At 49.1% G+C, this 20,479-nt stretch overlaps 1 protein-coding gene across 12 annotated transcripts in view; it reads right to left on the reverse strand.

Moving 5' to 3' along the window:
• RGS6 (regulator of G protein signaling 6) overlaps positions 1-20,479 on the reverse strand; it is a 495,409-nt gene that overhangs the window by 21,247 nt on the left and 453,683 nt on the right. For 6 of the 12 annotated variants that reach the window (XM_080664876.1, XM_080664877.1, XM_080664879.1 and 3 more), the window contains exons 16-17: positions 9,146-9,235; positions 5,473-5,526 (exon numbers count right to left, since the gene is read on the reverse strand). In XM_080664876.1, coding sequence (XP_080521002.1) covers positions 5,473-5,526; positions 9,146-9,235 — 144 coding nt within the window. Of the gene's footprint in view, positions 1-4,329; positions 5,346-5,472; positions 5,527-9,145; positions 9,236-20,479 lie in introns of those variants that run through there. The other 6 variants (XM_080664882.1, XM_080664872.1, XM_080664873.1 and 3 more) reach the window with 2 other exon arrangements.

Here is a 20,479-nt window from a genome sequence, read left to right on the forward strand (position 1 = left end):
GAGGCCACACAGCTGGTAGGAACCATTCTGCGTGGGGGCTGCTGAGGAGTTTCACAGAGTCCCAGGAGAAGTCCTCGCTATCCCAAAGAGGAAGATTTTCATGCAATCCCTCCCAAATACTGCTATGGAAGTCCACCTCCATCGGTAGGCAGGTGGGGTTTCACTACCGCTGGATCTTGGGTCTCTAATATGGGAGATGCTGGCCATTGAGTCTGTGACCCAGTGGTTCCCAAGGGGCCCAAGGACTGTTTGCAATCAAAACCAACCCTGTGTAAAGAATTTTAGTCAGTTGTCCCTTGGCGAAAGCTGGAAAGTAATTTTTCAACTGCGGTCGAAGCCCTCTGGAGCATCTGCTGGGTCTAGATTTGCAAACTCATTCCACCCGAGTGCATGCTGTCCCCACGACTGGCTGAGGGGGAGGGGAAAGCAATCTCCTCCGGGAGGGAGCTGCTGATGCCAGGTTGGCTGAACACCCTGGGCATCTGCCCTCTGCCTCGTCTGCCAGGGGCCTTGGTCATCCACTTCTAGCTCAGCATCTGGGCCTGGAGCAGGGGTTTCTTCCTGCAGAGCTACCTGGGAGGGGTGGGAGAGGGGATGAACTGCTGGCTTTTTAGTTCTCATTAGCTTTTCCTTGGCTTTAGCTGGGGAGGGAGGAAAGGGCAGGTGGGGAGGGGGAGGGGGAGGGTGGGTGACAGTTGGCTCCCAGAGCTTCCTGATCTCCATCTGACTTTCCTGCTGCATTCCTTGGCAGGCAGGACAGAAATGCCTGTTGCAGAAATGCCACTGGGCACATGACAAGGCTCCCTCTGTGATGTTCTCTTAGGAAGGGGTGACCTGGTCCTGGTCCTGGTCCTCATCTCCATTCTCCTCTGTGGCCTCCTCAGTGGCCCCATGTCCCATCTTTGGAGCTCAAGAGGGCAGCTGAGGATTTGACTGAGTTCCCAGGCCAAGGTGTCTAGGGAAGCTAATACCAGTGTCACTTGGAGCTGCCACTTCTCCTAATTTAAGTGTCATCACTCTGAGGAACTGCACCCAAGGAGCAGGGGACTTTCTCTAGCTTCTCCTCCCCAGGCTGATGACTTTGGCCACCATCCCCCAAAGAGACAATCTAATCACTACTGTTGAGTCTTGGCTAACGGCCCTTTGCATCCTCTTGCCTCCTCCCATGCGTCCCCTTTGTCCTCTATGTCAGAGTCAGCTCCTGGGAGGCCCGCCCCACTCTGTGGTAGACCCCAAAGTAATGAGCATGCCTAAGAGAGAACGGGGAGGGTGAGCCCTGCAGCTCTGGTCACCCTCATATCTGTCAACAGCAAAATCAGGAAGACAGCAGGGAATGGCAGGCTGGTTGGTGCTGAGTGGCAGGAAGTGGTCTTTAGTTTGAGAACCTTCCTTCTCCCCCACGACGGTAATGCCTGGGACTTCCCACCAAATAACCCGAAAGGAGATGGCTGGTGAGGCTAAGGTAACCCCAGTGGTAGGCCTACTATGGCTCTCATATTTTATAGCCACTGTGAAAGGAAGCTTCCTGCGGACAGGGCCAGGGAGAGACAGGCTCCATTCATTTGACGGGAGGCCATGTCTTGGGCTGCCTTTGAGAAGCTGCCATGTGTTACGGGTCTTCTTGAGATGGGGGTTCCCTGGACCAAGACCGCCATGGTGTGAGTCATTTACGGCACAAGGGCAGCTGAGGGTCAATAGGAGCTGAAATCCAGCCTGGGCTTTGCTTGGCCAGCTGTGCATCTGTGGGGCTGGGCCCATGAGAGGGAGTCCTGTTTCTGTTTCTGATAGAGCTGCAATATGGGCTACTTGCACCATGCCATAATGTTCAGTTATGTTTGGTTCTGAACCTGGGCCTTCCCTGTCAAGTAAGCAGGGCTTTGCACAGGCTTGGTGGTCCCAGTCACCAAAACCACACAATGCTTGGCCCAGCCTATCCCTAGACATTGGCTTTGTATATTCAAGGTCTGGATGACTCAGAAGGAAACTTCTATTGGAAGGAGAAGCTCACACAGAACTGCCTCTTTTGGGGGTTGCAAGGCCCCTTCTGCACACAAAGGAGCATGGCCCTAGCAGCACCCATGAACTGCATTAGGCAACCCTCCAGGATCTCATGTAAAAGGGGGCGTCTGCACTTTCAACAGGTAATCCCTCTGTTCATGATACACCTGAGACTTGGAAAGAACAATTTGCTTTCTCCAAATGTCCCTCCTTTTCCAAGAAAAGAAAGGACATTTGCATGGGAGAAAGTTGGATTCAGATTTTAGTCTTGATAAGAAGCTTGTTGACTGAGCTAACCAACCACCAAGATCAATTCTTGCTACCAATTAGTCCTAAATAGCAGCTGGTCTCATCCTTGATCCACAAGCTGCCCAGCTTCACACCTTCATTTTCCCATTATTAGCCCCAGGACATGGATGGTCTTTCCATACATCTTTCCCAGAACCATGACAATGCTATTGAACTAGCCTTTCATTGAGTTTTATAGTTCACAGTATGTAGCAGATGAAATATTCAGGTAGACCTCCTTTTATAGAAATCAAGCACAGGCATATTGGCTGATTAGAACCCTGAGCTGTTGAGACCAAGTTCTTGGGGTCCAGCCTCAAATACCCTGAGAGTTGCCATTGTTCTATGCCCAAGGGCTGTTCCCTCAAACTCAGTCGCCTCTCATGGGGATGAGGTGTCATCCCAAAAGCACAAGGAGCATGGATGGATCAAGCAAATCCATCTCCATTTCCACCACTGGAACCAAAGCACCAGAACACACCACCCACTAAAGTCTTCATAAAAGAACAGCAGGAAATGTAGGATTTTTTTTTTTTTTTAAGTTTGGGCCTTTTATCATATAGATGCTAAAAATTTCAAGAGCTGGGGAATTCTTTTCTTTCAGCCGGCCCTGAAGACACCTCTGTAAAATCTCACCTGTGCACACTCCAGATGCTTTGTTAACAGACCTTGGAGGCCCACTGAACCAACATCTGGAATGAAGGGACATCGATAAATGCTCTTCCCAGAGCTTCAGCGAGATTATTCTCACCTTTCCTGATACCCACTTCTCATGCAAAGCAGCCTGGAGATCTTTGGATGTCCTGTCTTAATACCAGTCTTCCTCTCTCACACCTTTGGCTCCTGTGGTCAACCTGGAGGGCCCCCATGGGGCTTTGGGGGTCCTGCCTTCCCAGTCTCCACTGACAGTCCAGGTTGCCTTATAGTACACTCAGGGCAAGTCCACAAAATCCCTAAGTATTATCTGCCCACTCATCCTGGCTCAAAAGAGATGGAGTGGAATAGGTTCCTACCGCTCTCTATCAGGTCTCGCCTTAGACAGCCTGTGGCACCTTTCTTTTTTTTCCTGTTAATCCTCACCTGAGGATATTTTTCCATTGATTTTTAGGGAGAGTGGAAGAGAGAGGGAAAGACAAAGAGAAATATCGATGTGAGGGAAACACATCGATTGGTTGCCTTCTGCATGAGCCCTGACCAGGGCCCAGGCCGGGGAGGAAACTGCAACCAAAGTACGTGTCCTTGACCGGAATCCAACCTGGGACCCTTTGGTCCGCAGACCGACACTCTATCCACTGAGCCAAACTGGCTAGGGCCTTGGGGTGTGGAAACACATGGCCATGGCAAGCCAGCCATGAATTCAGACAAGGGACCAGCAGGCCTCACATTCTGTAAGTTCTGACTTTCCAGGAGGAAAGACCATAGAGAGGGAGACCAAAGAAGAGAAAAGATGAGCACCCATATTTTGTCATCGACGAGGGCAGTGGTCGGCAAACCGCGGCTCGCGAGCCACATGCGGCTCTTTAGCCCCTTGAGTGTGGCTCTTCCACAAAATACCACGGCCTGGGCAAGTCTATTTTGAAGAAGTGGCGTTAGAAGAAGTTTAAGTTTAAAAAATTTGGCTCTCAAAAGAAATTTCAATCGTTGTACTGTTGATATTTGGCTCTGTTGACTAATGAGTTTGCCGACCACTGACCTAGATGAAACTAGATGCACTTTAGCTGAATTTAAACATTATTTTGAATTTGCTAGATGTAAACATCATAGTGGCCCTAGTCCAGTGGTTGGCAAAATATCAACAGTACAACGATTGAAATTTCTTTTGAGAGCCAAATTTTTTAAACTTAAACTTCTTCTAATGCCACTTCTTCAAAATACTCGCTCAGGCCATGGTATTTTGTGGAAGAGCCATACTCAAGGGGCCAAAGAGCCGCATGTGGCTCGCGAGCCGCGGTTTGCCGACCACTGATCTAGGTAAACAACTAGGTTGCTTTCAACCCAGAATTCTTAGATTTTATGCTAAAAGGATGAAATAAAGATGCTAATCACGTAATAGTCAGGTTTTATAAGGACTTCTCTCTTCAACAGAGGGGGAAAAAGGCAAGTGGGCATCAGAGGGCTCTACCCTTGGGAAGAGAAGAGTGGCCATTTCCATTTGTGGGATCCCTGCTCCCGGCTGCCACGTTGGTTCCCTCTGGTTTGATATTAACAGCGCAGGCTGGGGCCCAGGCACTCAGCAGCTTGTAAGTGAAGGACAGGTAAGTGAATGAGTGGGACTGAATTCTGTGCACCAAGCCCCATGCCCAAATCTTACAGAGAACGGCATGGAAAGGAGAGATGGGTCTGTGCTGTTATATAGACCATAGAACCGAATTTCGGCTGTGCACCATGGGAAGACTATTCATTCTGCACTCTCACCTGTTACCATGGGGTCTCCTATGTGCCACTGCACCAATCTCCACCTCATCTAAACTCAGTGTACATGGAATATGGCCACTTCCCTACAGGAACGGCGAACTTGCAGCCCATCCTGACTCTCTCAAGGCCTTGCCCTTGGGAGTACAGGGACAGAAAAGGGACCTGCTTTCCCCACTCCTCCCCAGGGCCACCTGCTTTCTTCTCCCTGTCACACTATGCACATGAGGCTGACGAGGACTGTAAGTCATGCAGAGGCCACTAACACACGCCAGCTAGAACACATCGCCAGAACCCATGCAGCACGGCCACCTCCTGCGCACGCGAAAGCCGCCTACACAGCAGCAGCAGCTCGCGGCCCGCTCCTGCGGGCCTGCTGGCGTTCACAGAGGGAAATTTGGAATGTTTTTATAGATGAGCTACGGTTCCGAGCCAATTTATTTCGTGAGACAGTTCGATGGCCTTCTCCCTGGGCTGCTGCAGAAGATGCACAAACCGCGCAGCCCCCAGGGCGGCAGGCGGGTCCTTTCTCCTCGGAGCCCTGCACTCAAATGAGAAGCTCAAGGCTGGTGGTCGGGTGTGCACCTTCTGCAGAGGGAGCCGCTTGGTCTTTTGCAAATCCATCCCTAGAAGTGAAGCTGCAGACACTTGCAAAAGAAAAGGGATGTGTTGAGGGGGAAAGCACTGGACTCCCTCCCACCCCAGAGGGAAGGACAGCATAAAAGAACTGAGAAAACCAAAGGCACGTGGGGGAACAAAACCAGCTGAACTTACCACACTGCGAGTGAACTTTTCTAAGGAAGTTCTACGACCTTGCTCACTTTCTGGCTTTAGGAAAAACAAACAAACAAAAAAAAAAGGTAGGGAGAAAAATACAGAAAAAAAAAAAATCTTCAGCTTACACGTGGTTTCCAAACAGCACAGCAGCAACTAATGGACAGAAAGCGAAACAGGGCGCAGAAACGGGAAGAGAGAAGCAGCCAGCGCTGTATGCGGGGGTCAGTGGGGCAGACAGGAAACAGAAGCCCTGGAGATGCTGCTCCTGGAGCAGTGAGGGGAGGGTGTGTGCTCCTCCAGGGCTCATTAAACGTCCTCGGGACTCAGTAGGAGCCACGGGACTCTGCAGCCCCCAGGCAGTAGTTGGGGCTGTCTGCTCACTGCTTTCCATTGGCACTGCCCATGTGCAGGAGCCCCTGGTGGTGTGTTCCTAGGCCCACAGGCAGCCATGGGGAGGGACGGGGGAGACAAGTGGGGACATAGAACAGATTAGCTCTCAGGGCCCTCAGGGTGTGCTGATGGGATGTCAAGAAGTGGCTGAGGGTCTGGGTTACGACTTTTCTCTGAGATTTTCCTGCCCAGATGCAGCTAGAAAGTTTGCTGCCTTCAGTGACTCCTTCATGACCCCCAATGGCTCTCATTCTGGGTCCTTAGAGTAAGGAGGCTCTACCCATGTCCTTTGCAAAGGGACTTGGGCTTCAGAGGAAGGTTCTGGAAAGAAAACGCTCTCAGTACCCAGGCAGGTGACCCCTTCTAAGGTTTACTCACAGCCAGCTGCAGGAGGGGCAGGAATTTTCTAGGGAACTCTTAGCTGAGGGGCCCGCAACTGGGGCAAGAAGAAGCAAAGCCCGTGGACACTCCCTAGGGCTAGGCGCTCACTACCAGCAGAGGAGGAGACGGTGTGGTGTGCAACTGACTCTCTCCCCAGGTTTTCTGCTTGTTCAAGGAGTTTGGGGAGAGTATTATACCCCAAAGACCTGCTAGTTTATCCTAGAGCCCTGTCCCAGGGCCTAGAGCCCAAGACTGGGAAATTTGGAGAGAATACCCACTCACATGGACACACACACACACACACACACACACACACACACAGCAAATAATGGGAACGAGGGAGCCGAAGAAGCAGCCACGGGTCTGTGGGTGTGCAGCGTGTGCCAGGCGCAGAGGGGGATGGCCAAGAGCAGCCACCTGTCCGTGTGGACAGGTCAGAGGGCTCCCTTGGCAGTCATGTCCCCGTCCCCTCAGCTGGCTGCCCGAAGACAGACAGGGCATTGTAGAAGGAAAACACGACATAAGGACCCAGCACTCAGAGCCAGGATGGTCTCTCTCTTGGCAAAGGGACCAAAGTTTCCACGCTTGGCCCTGAGTAACACACCAAGTATCCGCTCTGGGGATGGCAGGGCTCAGCTTCAATACAGTGGGCGGCCCAAAGGGCATACAGTTGGCCGTGTCAGACCACCCAGGCCCTGCAGCCAGTGACCTGTGCCTGTCATCCCTGGGCTGTGGCGACCGAGTTGCTGGTGGCAAAGGGGAGCCCTCGGCTGAGCTCACTCGGGTTCCTCTGCCTCACACAGCCTCTCCCAGGAGCCTAGTACTTAATTGTCTTGGAGGAGCTGTCAAAACCCAGCTCACTCGCTCCTTGGGAACTTGGTACATCAAAGCGACTAACCTTATCTTCTATACTTAGCACAGAAGGTGAGCCAGGGATGAAGGACCAGAGGCTGTGTCTCCAGACCTTTCTCAGCAGGGAAGTGAGGCCCATTCATATCCCCTCTCTTAGCAGGAAGTGTGACTCTCACACACCTTTTATGACCTGGACAGTTATAAGCCCATCCCTGAAGATTCTAGGCCTACCTGGAAGTGCCGAGTTACAAATCCAGTCCACACCTGGAGACTCTCAGGAGAAGTGGGGGGAAAGGCAAGTTTTGTCACTGTTTTTGGGAACAACCCCTGGCTATTAAAAGGGTGTCAGCATCTGGGAGGACTTTCTGTCACAAGAATGGCCCTTCATTTGGGGGTTGGGAGGATACTTCCAATGAATTTCATTGGCAACATTTCACAAGGGAGGCCCTGGGTTCCTCCTCTGAGAAGTCTCCTCTATGAGAGGATCTGCAGGCACAGGCATGCCAGCCCCTCCCAGAGCTGGGCTGCGTTTTCTCTTTGTGCTCAAACCCACAGGAGACTGCACGGCCTCTGGCTGCTGCTGAGCGTATGGATAGGTCCAGGTAGCTCAGCCTGCAGAGCCTCACGATTTCCCCAAATTGTGATCAGTTCTGGGTCTTGAGTCACAGGAATAAGAAACACTTACTTTGACATTCTCCCATGAGATTTGGGCTGGAGATACCCAAAGTCTCCATAACCTTCCTTGAAAAAAATGGGCATCAGACATTTGTCGGAGCATCAGCCCCTCCTCCTCCATTCTCTTGCAGGGAACTAGCAAGAGGCCAAGATTCACATTTTCCATCACAGCAGGGACACCTGAGAGGCACCTGATGAAGAGGGTGAGGCCACCGAGAAGCTGGGTTTCTGACAATCTGGCTATTCCAGGGTCCTTTACTGTTCCTCAGACTATCAGGGATGTCCTCAGGGCTCCCTGAGGGCAGGAGAGCAGAATACATATGCTCGTGGAGACTCTGGAGTTATGTGGTACCAACCAGCTATGCAGACAGGACCCTGGCACAGGCGGTGGACAGAACACAGAGGGAGAAAGGCTACATGACCCAGAGGCAGCCCACAGCGCGTGGCGATGGACACCACGTGCTGAGGGCCTGGGGTTGGAAGGCTGGGAACGGAGAAGAAAGGATGAAGATGCGTATATTCCTCCAGGTGCATGGCATGGAAGTCGTGGAATGTGGTGCAAGGAGAGACACACTTAGCCACACGTGGGCCTCAGATTAGAGCTGGAAAGTGTAGAGGATTTGCAGGAATCATGAGCCACTTTTCAAGCCTCCCCTCTCTCAGACCCCAGGCCCCTCTCAACTCTTCCTTCCTTCCTCCCAGGAACCCAGATGAGTTCATCTCTGCTTCGGTCACCCCTCACCACCTGCATGCTGAAGGTGCCTGGGTCCCCAAACCCAGGTGCTAAGGGCTGCTGGGAACCATGACATAATTCTCAGTGGAGGAGGGGGAAGGAGCTAGGATATGGCTACTTCTTGGTTAAGAGAAAACACAAATACTGTGGGTGGGTGAGGGAGAGGAAGTGGGTGTCAGGAGGGAACGATCCCAGCAATGACTTCAGGTGCCAGATGGCCCCCTTGAAACCTACAAGGTTTTCTCTCTGTCTCTGAGCTGGTGAAGGAGAGACAATCTGTGGGGTGAGGGGGGGACTTCGTAGTGAGGGGCTCTCTCTGATTTCCTAAGGGGTTCACTGGTGTCCTGCCGGCCCGGTACTCCTGTCCTGAGCCACTGTGGTCACACTCCCTGCTGTGGGCACAGCACACAGATGGAGGTAATGAGCACATGGAGACAGGATGCCACACCATGGGCCTGGGGGTGGTGACAATCCTAACTGTCTTTCATTGGATCAGGAGCAGATAGAGAAGGGAAAGAAGAAAAGAAAAGGTAAATAAAACCCAAGGGACAATATTCTCATTTCACCCCAGCAGCAAGCAGCAGGCAAGGATCAATAGTGCTAAGAAAAGAAAGGCAAGCCTGCCCTTTCCAAAGATACCTTCTTCTTGGCCAGCAGCAAGTCCTGGTAAGCATTTGACCGGAGGAAGCGGGCATAGCTGTCACTCTTCATCAGCTTGTAGATGTGCTCCTGGGAGGGAAGGAGGAGAAGACACAAGAAGGAACTGTCAGCCGATACTAAAGGGGATTACCACTCAACCAGCCACTGTTTAGGGGAGAAACGATGAACCGAGGTAAGCCTGTGTGCACCTAAGAAAACTTGCACCGTGCTTGTCTTGTGTTTTTGTCCCACCCAGAAACACCAAACAAAACATATCTTATCTCTTGGAATAAAAGGCCTTTGAGGATCGTGTTCTTGGTGCCATGTTAGGACCCAGTACTGCTTAATGATGAAAGCACAGGCAGACCATTGAGAAGGGACAAACTATTGACACACTCAACCACTTGGTTGAACCTCAGGGAATTACAATGAGTGAAAAAGCCCTAGAAGGCTACGCACTGTAGGACTCCACTGATGTAGCATTCTTGGAGTGACAAGTTATAGAAACAGATGACAGATTAGTGGTTGCCAGAGATTAGAGATGGGAGAGGGAAGGAGAGGGAAGGGAGGTGTGATTAAAAGACAATAGAAGGATTCTGTGGTGATGGACTAGCTTGTATCTCAGCACATCTTACACATGTGATAGAGTTGTACAGAGCTAAACACACACATTACACACGAGTATCAGCAAAATTAGGAAATCTGATAAACTCAGTGGATGTAGCAATGTTGATATCATGGCTATGCTGTTGTACTATAGTTTTGCACATGTTACTGTTAGGGGAAACTGGATAACTGGTATATCTCTGTATTATTTCTTTAAAAAAAAAAATATATATATATATATATTAGAGGCCTAATGCATGAAGATTCATACAAGAATAGGCCTTCCTTCCCCTGGCTGCCAGCACCAGCTTCCCTCCATTCCAGCACCCAGGACCTGGGCCTTCGCTCTAGCCACCACCTTCTGCCTTCGTTCTGGCTGGAGCCACCTTCTGCCTTCACTCCAGCCCTGCTGCCCTCCTGTAGCTCCCTCCACCCCCCGTCCCCCCAACCCCCATAGCAGGTGTCCCACCCTGCCCCAGCTGCTCCATGCCTGCTCTTGCTCACTGCCCAGAGGCCCAGAGCAGCCAGGGCGGGGCAGAATGGAACTCCATCTTTGTCATGTCAATTTGCATATTCCCTCCTTATTGGCTGTGGGCACTTCCATCTTTGTCATAGAGTGATGGTCAATTTGCATATTACCCTTTTATTAGATAGGATATATATATATATATATATATATATATATATATATATATATTGATTTCAGGGAGGAAAGGAGAGGGAGAGAGAGATAGAAACATCAATGATGAGAGAGAATCATTGATAGGCTGCCTCCTGCACACCCCGCACTAGGAATCCAGCCCGCAACCAGGGCATGCACCCTGACCAGGAATCCAACTGTGATCTTCTGGTTCATACTTCAGTGCTCAACCACTGAGCCACACCAGTCAGGCTGTATTATTTCTTTCAACTGCACTGGAATCCAGAAACATCTCAAAATAAAAAGTTTAATTAAAAAAGAACTCCACATGCAATGATACAATTGGATCAGTTGTGCATGTCCAGGCCACCAGCTCATCCTGGAAGGGTGCCCTTCGAAGCAGATCATGGGGTACATGGGCAAAGAAGCCAGGCCTGAGGCTCACATCCAGGAGGACAGATGCTGTGGCATGGTGCCTTCTCTTCTCCTGGGCTCCTAGAGGTATTTACATTCTGAATTTGGCAACAAATTTCATCCTTGACTTCCCCATAGCCTCCTGGTCCCTTCCTAAAAGATCTGTCCTCACTAAGGACAGAGAAAGCCTGGTTCATTAAAAGAAGGGGTTTGTCCATTGAAAAAGGGTTATTTATCAGTTAAACTGGAATATAGCTCAGCTGCACAGGAAGCCTGGCTGTCGCAGGAAAGGACCCATGGGGAGGGTGGGTGGGATTGTCAGGCAGAAGCCGGACTGGTAAGGAAGCATCTTCCCGGATGCACATCATAGTTCACCCTATGAAGCTGGACCAGAGCTCCAGTGCTCGGGAGAAGGGAGAGCTGGGCAGGGAGGTTGAGTGCTGGTCCTTAAGCACCTCTTCCTCTGGTACTCTTCCCAGGGGAGGGGTGGGAGGGAGGCACATTTCAGAGATACCTGGCCAGACTGCTGGCACATCCCAGAGGAAGCTGGGGCAAGACCCTCTCCCGACCCACCACAAAAGAAAGTGAAAGCAGAGAGCAGAAACCCCCTTGGGCCCCATGTGAATCCCTCTCCACCCATCTTCAGTTGGACCATAAACAGACCTATCTGGGCATCAGCTTCATTCTTCCTCATATTTATAAAAGCAAGGTGCAACCCTATTAATGGGAATGGGCCCACTGCAGGGAGCCAAGCGGAATTAACTAGTGGCTTGGATCAGAGCCTGCTTTGATAGTCCAGATGTGTTCAGATTTAATACATTTAGTGAGAACATGCCTCGCTGTTTTCCTGTAAACTTCAGACAAAGTCCAGCCCACTCTAGTTTTAAGTTCCTCAAGGGAACAATGTGTTTTTATCTCATCTGTGCATAGCATCCAACATAGGGTCAAATGTTAGTGGAACTTACATTGTTTCTTGGTTCATAGAAATGCTTCTTTGAATTTAACGTTCAACACATTTGCCGGCTCCACACTAGTTTTGGTTTATGACCTGATCAGTTCCTGCTCTCTGCATAGAAGGAGAGTGGGGATCATGCTCAGTCCCAGGGAAGCCCATATGTGAGCATTTTGGTCCATCCTGATGGCCTCAGAGCCCAGACTGAGGGACATGATGGTCTTTGCATTTTTTGTCTCTTTAAATTGTACTAGCACTTAATTCTTAGGTACAAGTAGTAAAAAAGAAGGATAGCTTTCTTACCCTTTGAGACAGCATGGAGGGACCTGGAGAGTATCATGCTAAGTGAAATAAGCCAATCAGAGAAAGACAAGTATCACATGATCTCACTCATATGTGTAATCTAATGAACAAAATAAAGTGATGAACAAAATAGATCCAGAGACGTAGAAGCATGGAACAGACTGTCAAATCTCAGAGGGAAGGTGGGGGCCGGAAGAGATCAATCAAAGAACTTGCATGCATATATGCATAACCCATGGACACAGACAATAGGGTGGTGAAGGCCTGGGGCAGGGGGTGGGGTTGGGCCAGAAAGGGTCAATGGGGTAAAAGAGGGGGACATACGTAATACTTCAACAATAAAGATTTTTTAAAAAAATCTTAGGTACAAATGTTAACGCAGAGGAAAAACGACTCACTGTCTCCTTATTCTCAGCTCAGGCATCATTTGTGTGTGGCCAACATAGCCAGGTGGCTCTTGAATCATCTGAAGAGACCTGTCAGTCATTCCTGGACCTTTTCTAAATCCCTGTCCAAAGCGACAGGTCCCTGCCTCTTGTTCTGACTTCTCGGAGGAATCTGAATGCCCAGTATGTCTCACAAAATACCCCATTACCCAAGAGGTGTAAGGAAGCCTCTCCTAGCTCAGCCCTTCTGGCCTTGGCAGCAAATTCCACCCCCACTCCAGCTAATTCATCCAGCTTCATTATGGGCAGGAAAAGCCTAGTCCACGGAAAGAAAGAAATTATGAATTAAAAAAGAGCAGGATAAAGCAGATGCCTAAACACTTAATTTCACAAATATACCAGCAGTTATTTATTGAGCATCTTGTAGGTGCCAGGCCCTGTGTCAGGCATTGAGATTACAGCTTGAGAAGTCAGAAGAGGTCCCGGCTGTTGTAAAGATTCTATTAGGCAAGACATGATGCACAAAGATCATGGACAGCTGCTATCTAAGTCATCTCAGACCCAAGTCACTATTTACTTTTGTTTGGCTCCTTGCAGTGGGCCCATTCCCACTGGTAAGGTTACACTCTGCTTTTGTAAATATGGAAACACATTTGAGCTAAAGGCTACAGAGAAGCAAAAGTAGAGAGTGCTGTGAATGGGTATGAATGGCTAGATGTGGGGAATTGTTGTCTATCAACCAGAAGGATCCCCATCAGGGTAGGAAGATCTTAGCAGACAGAAATGGGAATTGAGGGTAGGACAGCCTGGTCTTGCTGCTGTATAGATTTGTCAACCAGAGCAAAAAGGACAATCCAGGGGCAAGGAGGAAGGAGCAGCAGACAATGGCAGTCTACTCTTGGGGGTGGGGGTGGGGGTGGTGTCAATGTGGGTCAGAGAAGTGGTTGGGCATCACTTTTGTCCTTCCCAGGTCATATGGACAACGTCACAGCCAGAACCAAGGTGGGGATGGTGTGGGAAGAAAGTAGGAGGGAGAATATGATCTATTGAAGGTGGGCTGCATAAGGTGACCTTACTCTGCCAACCCTGTTGCTAGCCTCTGGCCATCACCAGGACAGTCTCAAATTGCCCTATCAAAGCAAATGCAAAGCCTGGTCTGTGGAAAAGCAGAATCAAGAACCTCTGCAGATCTCCCGTGCCCCCTGCAGGGCCGTGACTTCGCCCCTCTGGACTGGGTCTTCCTTTCCCACAGGCTGCAGATCCAGGACTCCTCCACCCTCCTCTCCTCCACCAAGCAAAGCAATGGAGCCTTTGATGTACCCAGTTCTGGAGCTCTGTTCCTTCCTCCTTGCCAGCTTTGTCTTGGAAACACAAAGACAGTAAACAGGGGGTGGGTGAATGGAGTACTGAGGTTTTTCTGGGAATGAGAATTAAGATAGGACTCAGGGTCTTTGGCCAGTTCCCAAATGCAATGAGTTTATCACTGCCAGGGACAGCAAGTGTACAAAGCTTTTGGCAGTGACCTCTATTGATTTATGGGGGGTTCTGGTTTGTTTCCCCTGCTCTGCAGACAACCGTCTTAAAGGGAAATGTATATCCAGAATCCGCAAAGAGCAGGAGAGCCACTGGTAAAACCAGCCAGCCCCTCCAAGAGCATTCCCGAGGGGCTAGAGAAAAAGAAGCTTGCACAAAATTTTCCCTCTTTTTTTTTTCTGGCTCTATCTTTCTCCCTCTCTCCTTCCCTTCTTCTCTGTCCTTTTTTCTCCCCCTCCCTCCTTCCTTCCCTACCTTCCTCCAGCCTTTTTTTCCTTTCTCTTCCTAAAAAAGAGATGATTGAGTTGACTATGAAAGCAGCACTACCAGGGCCCACACCTGCCTTCCTGACCCGGGGGAGGCACCCACTCCAGCGGGAGGATGGCTCTCCATAGGCTGAGAAACAGATGCTCTAGAGCTCCAAGTCATACTGACCATCTTACTCAGTTCCCACAGGGGCCTCTCTTCTCCACCCTCATTTCCCTCCTTGGGCCCGGCCCTGTGATAGGGAAGGCAGGGAGGTCGGCCTGCCTGGGAGACTAAGGTGGAAGCAAAAACAACTGGAATCAGTAGGGCCCATGGCACATGTGGGAGCTAGAGGGAGTGAGCAGGGTGGGCTGTCTCTAAACCACACCTGCCACAAGTCGATGTTTTTCTGGGACAATCCTCATTTGGAAATCTCCTTTATTTTTTAGACCAAACACAGGGACCCTCACAAGCATTGGGAAGGTGATCAATCAGACAATTGCCTGAGGCCTTGGGCCCCAAGCATGCTGGAGCAGTGAACTTCAGAGCACCCTTCTGTGTCCTCTTTGCTGTGGGTCCCTAAGACAGCTGAGATCTCACTTCCCAGCTTTGGGATGGCCTCCAGGGGTGGGAAACCACTCAGCTGGAGCGTGGCCAGCTGCCAAGAGCCCTTCTTGTGAGTTTCAAGTGTCCTATTTTCCTTTTCCCAGGTGTATGTGCCTCGTCTCTGCCCTCCATCCCGGAGCTTCCTGGAACGACACGCAGACTCTGGGAAGTGTTGAGTGCCTTGGCGTCCCTTGGAGAAAGATGAGGCTGAGGGGCAGAAGGTGATGCTGCTCTGTGGGGTGGTGCAAAAGGAACTGGGCTGGTAGCTCAAGGCTTGGATTCAGGTCCTGACTCTGCCTTTTCCCAGCCCTGTCTATCACCCAATCCAACGAAGAAATATAAGTGAAAGCACCACAAAAATTATATACATGTAAGGTAATAAAAATCGCTGGACTTCATGGTGTGACTGTCCTTGCCAGAGGTGGATGAGGATGAGACGAAAGGCTGAAGATTCTAGGGGGAGGAGGAAAGGTGAGCAGAGTCCAGCTCTATTATTTTAGTTGCTGTTGTTGTTTGCTCTGAATCAGTGCTTATGTTTAAACCAACCCATTTTACAGATGGGGATATGAAAACTCTAGAAGGTTAGTGACTGGCTCAAGTACAGACCTAGAATTTGAACCCAGAACTGTATGACCCCAAAGCTGATGCTCTTCCCTTGCAACATGCTGCTTTTCATTGTCCTTGAGTTGGGAGTTTGAGGGGAGTTAGTGTTGCATGGCTGAGACAAAGTCCTCAATGTGGGGCCAGCAGAAATGGTAAGGATCGTCTCTCGAGTCCTAATTGGAGCCATCCTAGTAGGAGATGCAGCCACTGCTCCCCATTCCCTTTCGGGAACCATTTGCTCCCATCATTGTCACTGATGGTGAGGGACAGGTCATCCAGGATGACACAGGCTCTGGTGTCTCACCTCACAGGTTGTGTACAACTTGTCTTTCCTACCAGAGGATGGTCCCCAACCTGGCAAAGCTCTGAGGGCTGACTGGGGCCCTTGGGAAGTCATAAGCAGCAAGTCTGTATCAAAAATGTTACCCAGGAGCTCTCCTTTCAAGGGGCTCTTGAATCTCTTACAGGAAAGGTCTTCAGACCTTAGGCATGGTTAGCCAAAGCCTCAGGAAAATTAACAACTTTTTCAGCATAGGTCCTATAGGAGGACAGAGGGCGGGACTGCGCAGTGGTGGAGAGGACGTGTCTGCTTAATAAACACGGAAGAGGCATCACGGCAATATGGACACCCACTTGGGTCAAAGACCGTAGCTTCTTGTCCTCATGGATGCAGCTTTGGATGACCATCCTAGGATCATGTGGATCTTAAATAAGAAGCCCCCGTTTGAATTTCTTTGTCCATCTAAGCAGGGCCTCAGAGGACCTTTTCCACATAATGCAGCATTCAAGTCCTAAGAGAGTGTAAGAGTAAATTATCATTTGCCTTTACCCTGCAAAGCATCTGTGTAAACATGTTTAATTTAACTGGCCAAAGGGCACAGCACATTGATGCTGTTCAATCCCCATGCTTAGATAAGAGTAGCTTCAAAGATAGCTTTGCATATTGCCTTTTACCTACACAAATATCAGGGGCATTAACCTAGGTGTTTCCCTTTTCCTCTTCAAGGTCATGGGGTTTGGTGCAAGAAATATATGCTCTGAAGCCTCAACAAAAACACTTTGCAATTTTGTTTTCTGATGCCTTCTCTCCAGGAACTACTAGTCTGTGTGGTAATAAACAGAACCCGACACAAACAACTGATTTGTTCTTTTCAAAATGCATCCCACCCTCTGTGGTTCATCTCCCCGAAATAAAACCACCCACAGGATGAAATGAGTAACTCCTGGAGCAAGCAGAGCCGTGGCGTTCTTTGTTAAAATATGTCTGGCATGGGAAGTCTACCAGGAAATGCCCTCCAATCAAGGATTAATATCAGGAAACTTAGTGCAGTCTTGTGATACTGGCACACAATGCCACCGCCTCCACCACTGGGGCAAGGATGAACAGCTTTCGCCAGGCCAGGAGACTTGGATTTCTGAGGCATTGATGGTGAACATAAACATGTGCTCCTTTGGGCTCTGGTGTTTAAACAATCAAATGTTAGAAGCCTTGCATTCCTTAATCAACTTGCTTTTAAGTATCTAAGTTTAGGTAATAATAAAAACTTTTGACTGAAGGCTTCTTGTCTGTTCAAAATGGGTGTAGACTTCAGGGTGTATTTTTCAGCTCTTGCATACCCTGACCTCATTTTGGCCTTGAGATTGCTTTTTGATCTTTTCATGCACAGATGATGGCCAAGTAGAGTTTTGGTAACTTAGATTGAGGTCTGCTTAAGGAAAGGGACCCTCCTATGTATAGTATATTCCAAGAGCCTAAAACATCTGTACCTTATATGGGTACTCCAAATTTTGCTGAATTGGCATATTGTAGAGATTTAATTAAATTAGTATTGATCACCTACTGTATATGTTCCCTAAGGTTATTTGGCAAGCTTTTTCAAAGTGGAAAGCCAAGCCCTAGTCGGCTTGGCTCAGTGGATAGAGCAGTGGTCGGCAAACTCATTAGTCAACAGAGCCAAATACCAACAGTACAATGATTGAAATTTCTTTTGAGAGCCGAAAACCGACTTCTGCGCATGGGCCACGAAGTTTCAATCGCACTGTACGTGTGTGCCCGCACGTGGTATTTTGTGGAAGAGCCACACTGAAGGGGCCAAAGAGCTGCATGTGGCTCATGAGCCGCAGTTTGCCGACCACTGGGATAGAGTGTTGTCCTGTGGACTGAAAGGTCCCAGGTTCGATTTTGGTCAAGGGCACATGCCTGGATTTTGGGTTCGATCCCCAGTATGGGGCGGGGAAGAGGCAGCTGATCAATGATTCTCTTTCATCATTGATGTTTCTATCTCTCCTTCTTCCTTCCTCTCTGAAATCAATAAAAATATATTTTTAGAAAAGTGAAAGCAACAATATTAAAAAAAAAAAGTGAAAAGCCAAGGGACAAACTGCCCCCCGCCCCCCCCCCCCCCGCCTTCCCTTTAAAATGATAGGTACAGCTAAGAGTGCTGTAATTCTGGGCTGAGTTGTCAAGAAAAAAATTTTTAAACCTAACCATGTACAGAGCATTACTTTAGTGTTGTAGGGACTTATAAAAGGAAAAGAAGACAAGACCAAATGCCTACTCCCATCAAAGAACTTTTATATCCAGAGGTGCTGGAGGCTCAGACACTGCGGATTTAGGGCGAGGTGGGCATCGCAGCAGATACTGTAGGTCAGGAAAATAGTGGGGCTTGGACAGCTAGGAAGCCTACGAGAGAACCTGCAGGGAACAAAGCCAATGGGCAGAGTTGGTCTACTCATTCAACTGTCAATCCACTTGATGAACAGATTTCCAACCCAATCCAATCCAACCCAGTCTTAATGAAGTGTTTTCTTAGGCCTGCTCTGTTTTGTTTGTAAAGAATGATGTACTTTTAGACAAGCTCTGCCTAATGGCAAAGAGCCACTGGGGCCTTCTAATTCCTTTGCAATTTCCCTCAGTATAGAACTTTATAGCCCACAGGTCAAGGTCTCCCAACTTCAATGGGAGAGTGGATGTTCATGAAATGGATGGATGGGGAGAGAGACGAATTGAACAAACCCAGTGACACAGTCCTTGGAACATCAATGGATGCTCTGAGACTTTAAAAATGGAAGCGAGGCAGCCACTGCACCAGCCAGTGGACTCTCATCTCCCTCCTGCAGTCTGTGGAGGCTCTGGGAAGAGGCAAATGCCCTAAGAGGGAGCCTTAGGTTCTTGGTGCTTCCTGTGGTTTCAGTCTGTCCTCCAAAACCCGCCAGCAAAGCTGTAGACCACATGCCCCGAGATTTAGATGTTGTTTGGCTCTAGCTCACTCTGCCAACCACCATCTGCTTCCCCCTCTTGTAGCTCAAAGCCTTTGAAGCTTTCTTACTATCTTCACGGTAAAAAAATTCATATTTCTTAGGATGACCCTCTAGGCCCCACAAATATGGCTCCTGTATATTTTTTTCAGCATTTCTCCCCAAGAACTCCTTTCAAGAGCAGGCATCTTCTTGGGAGAACTCTTTTTTTATCCAACTTGGAATTATGAGACCCTGGGGAATGCAAGAGACATGAAGTTTTGTGAGCACACATGTATGCATATGTAGTACTTTTTACTTATATAATTTTCAGGGCTATTGGCTCATCTGATTTCTCAAAAATCCTTAGAGGGTTGAAGAGAAGACACCACCCTCATTTGACAGATGAGGACACTAAGGCACAGAGTGAAGATCGCCTGAGACCACATAGCAAGTGGGTGGCAATGGAGGTCCTCTGAGGCCCCACAGTTGGAAATAGAGATTTCAATCCATGATATAAAGAACTGAGTCCTTTAAAGAAAAAAAACCATGGCCCATTTTTCCTTTTTTTCTCCTCTGACAAGGCTAAATCTGTGAAATTGGAACAACACAGCAAACAGCTGAGGGCTCTGGTCACAGCCCACAGACCTTTATGGAAGATCTGGTCTTGGCCCAAATTTTCAGAAAAGCCAAATGGATCAGCAAAACACAAGTGCAAATGCTGGGCTCTTGCTGACAGGGTAGCTTGTGAAATATTTCCACAGGAAGCAAGCACAGGCAATTAACTTTGCTATAACAATGCATGTGGTCAAATGAAAACCGAATCCTCAGAGAGAGCCTGCACCCCGCCCCAGTCCCCATTTCAAATGGATCCATAAATCTGGCTGGGCCTTCATCTAACTACTGACCCCTAATAATAAGGCACATGCTCACACTTCCATCCGTATTCTGACTGGGGTGTTGCAGGGGGAGGGCTCTGAGAACCACTGTGACCAGCTGAGGAAGCCACCCAGGGCTCCTGATCCCAGGTGGGGTAGGGCCTTAGGTGTCACCATTCCCACTTTTCAGATGGGCAAACTGAGAAGAGCAAGCTGGAAGAACATAGATGTATAATCCTAGACAGAGCATGTGGCAGAAGTCGAATCAAAGCCTGCTCCTTGGCTGTGGGGATCAGAGTTTCTCCAGCTCTCAGCATAACAGCCAAGTCCTCAGCACTAACTATCCAGGGGCAGTGTGATCTGAACAGCAGACCCTTGGGCAGCAAGCTGGGAGATCTGAGTGCAAGTCCTGGCTGGTCAGGGGTTGCTAAGGATCTCAACCGCCTTTCCTTACCTGGAAACTTCAGCAGCACAGCTGTGTAGTTGGTGCAGGCAGCAGAGTGGGCCAGGAAGGGTAAGGCAGTGGGAGTGTCATGGTACTGGCTGAGTTCTCCTTGGTTCACTCTATGACTCAACCCCAATGCAGAAAACTTTGTAGACTGGGGGTGAGTGGTGGGGGTGGTGGTGGGTGGTGAAGGGTGGGGGGGGGGGGTTGCTGTTACCACACCAAGACAAAGTCTTCTCTAATCTACTCTCCCAAATAAACTTAAGATTAATCACTCCCAGCCCTCTATTTCTAGCTCTCTAGATTTCTTGAAGCATTTCAATGATTTTCATGCATAGGAATCTGAAACTATGGCTTGTTGCTCAAATCCAGCCCACTGGCTATTTCTTTTCCTTTCCTTTCTTTTTTCTTTTCTTTCCTTTCCTTTCCTTTCCTTTCCTTTCCTTTCCTTTCCTTTCCTTTCCTTTCCTTTCCTTTCCTTTCCT

Source organism: Plecotus auritus, assembly GCF_963455305.1.
Source record: "Plecotus auritus genome assembly, chromosome: 1".
Classification (NCBI taxonomy): domain Eukaryota; kingdom Metazoa; phylum Chordata; class Mammalia; order Chiroptera; family Vespertilionidae; genus Plecotus; species Plecotus auritus.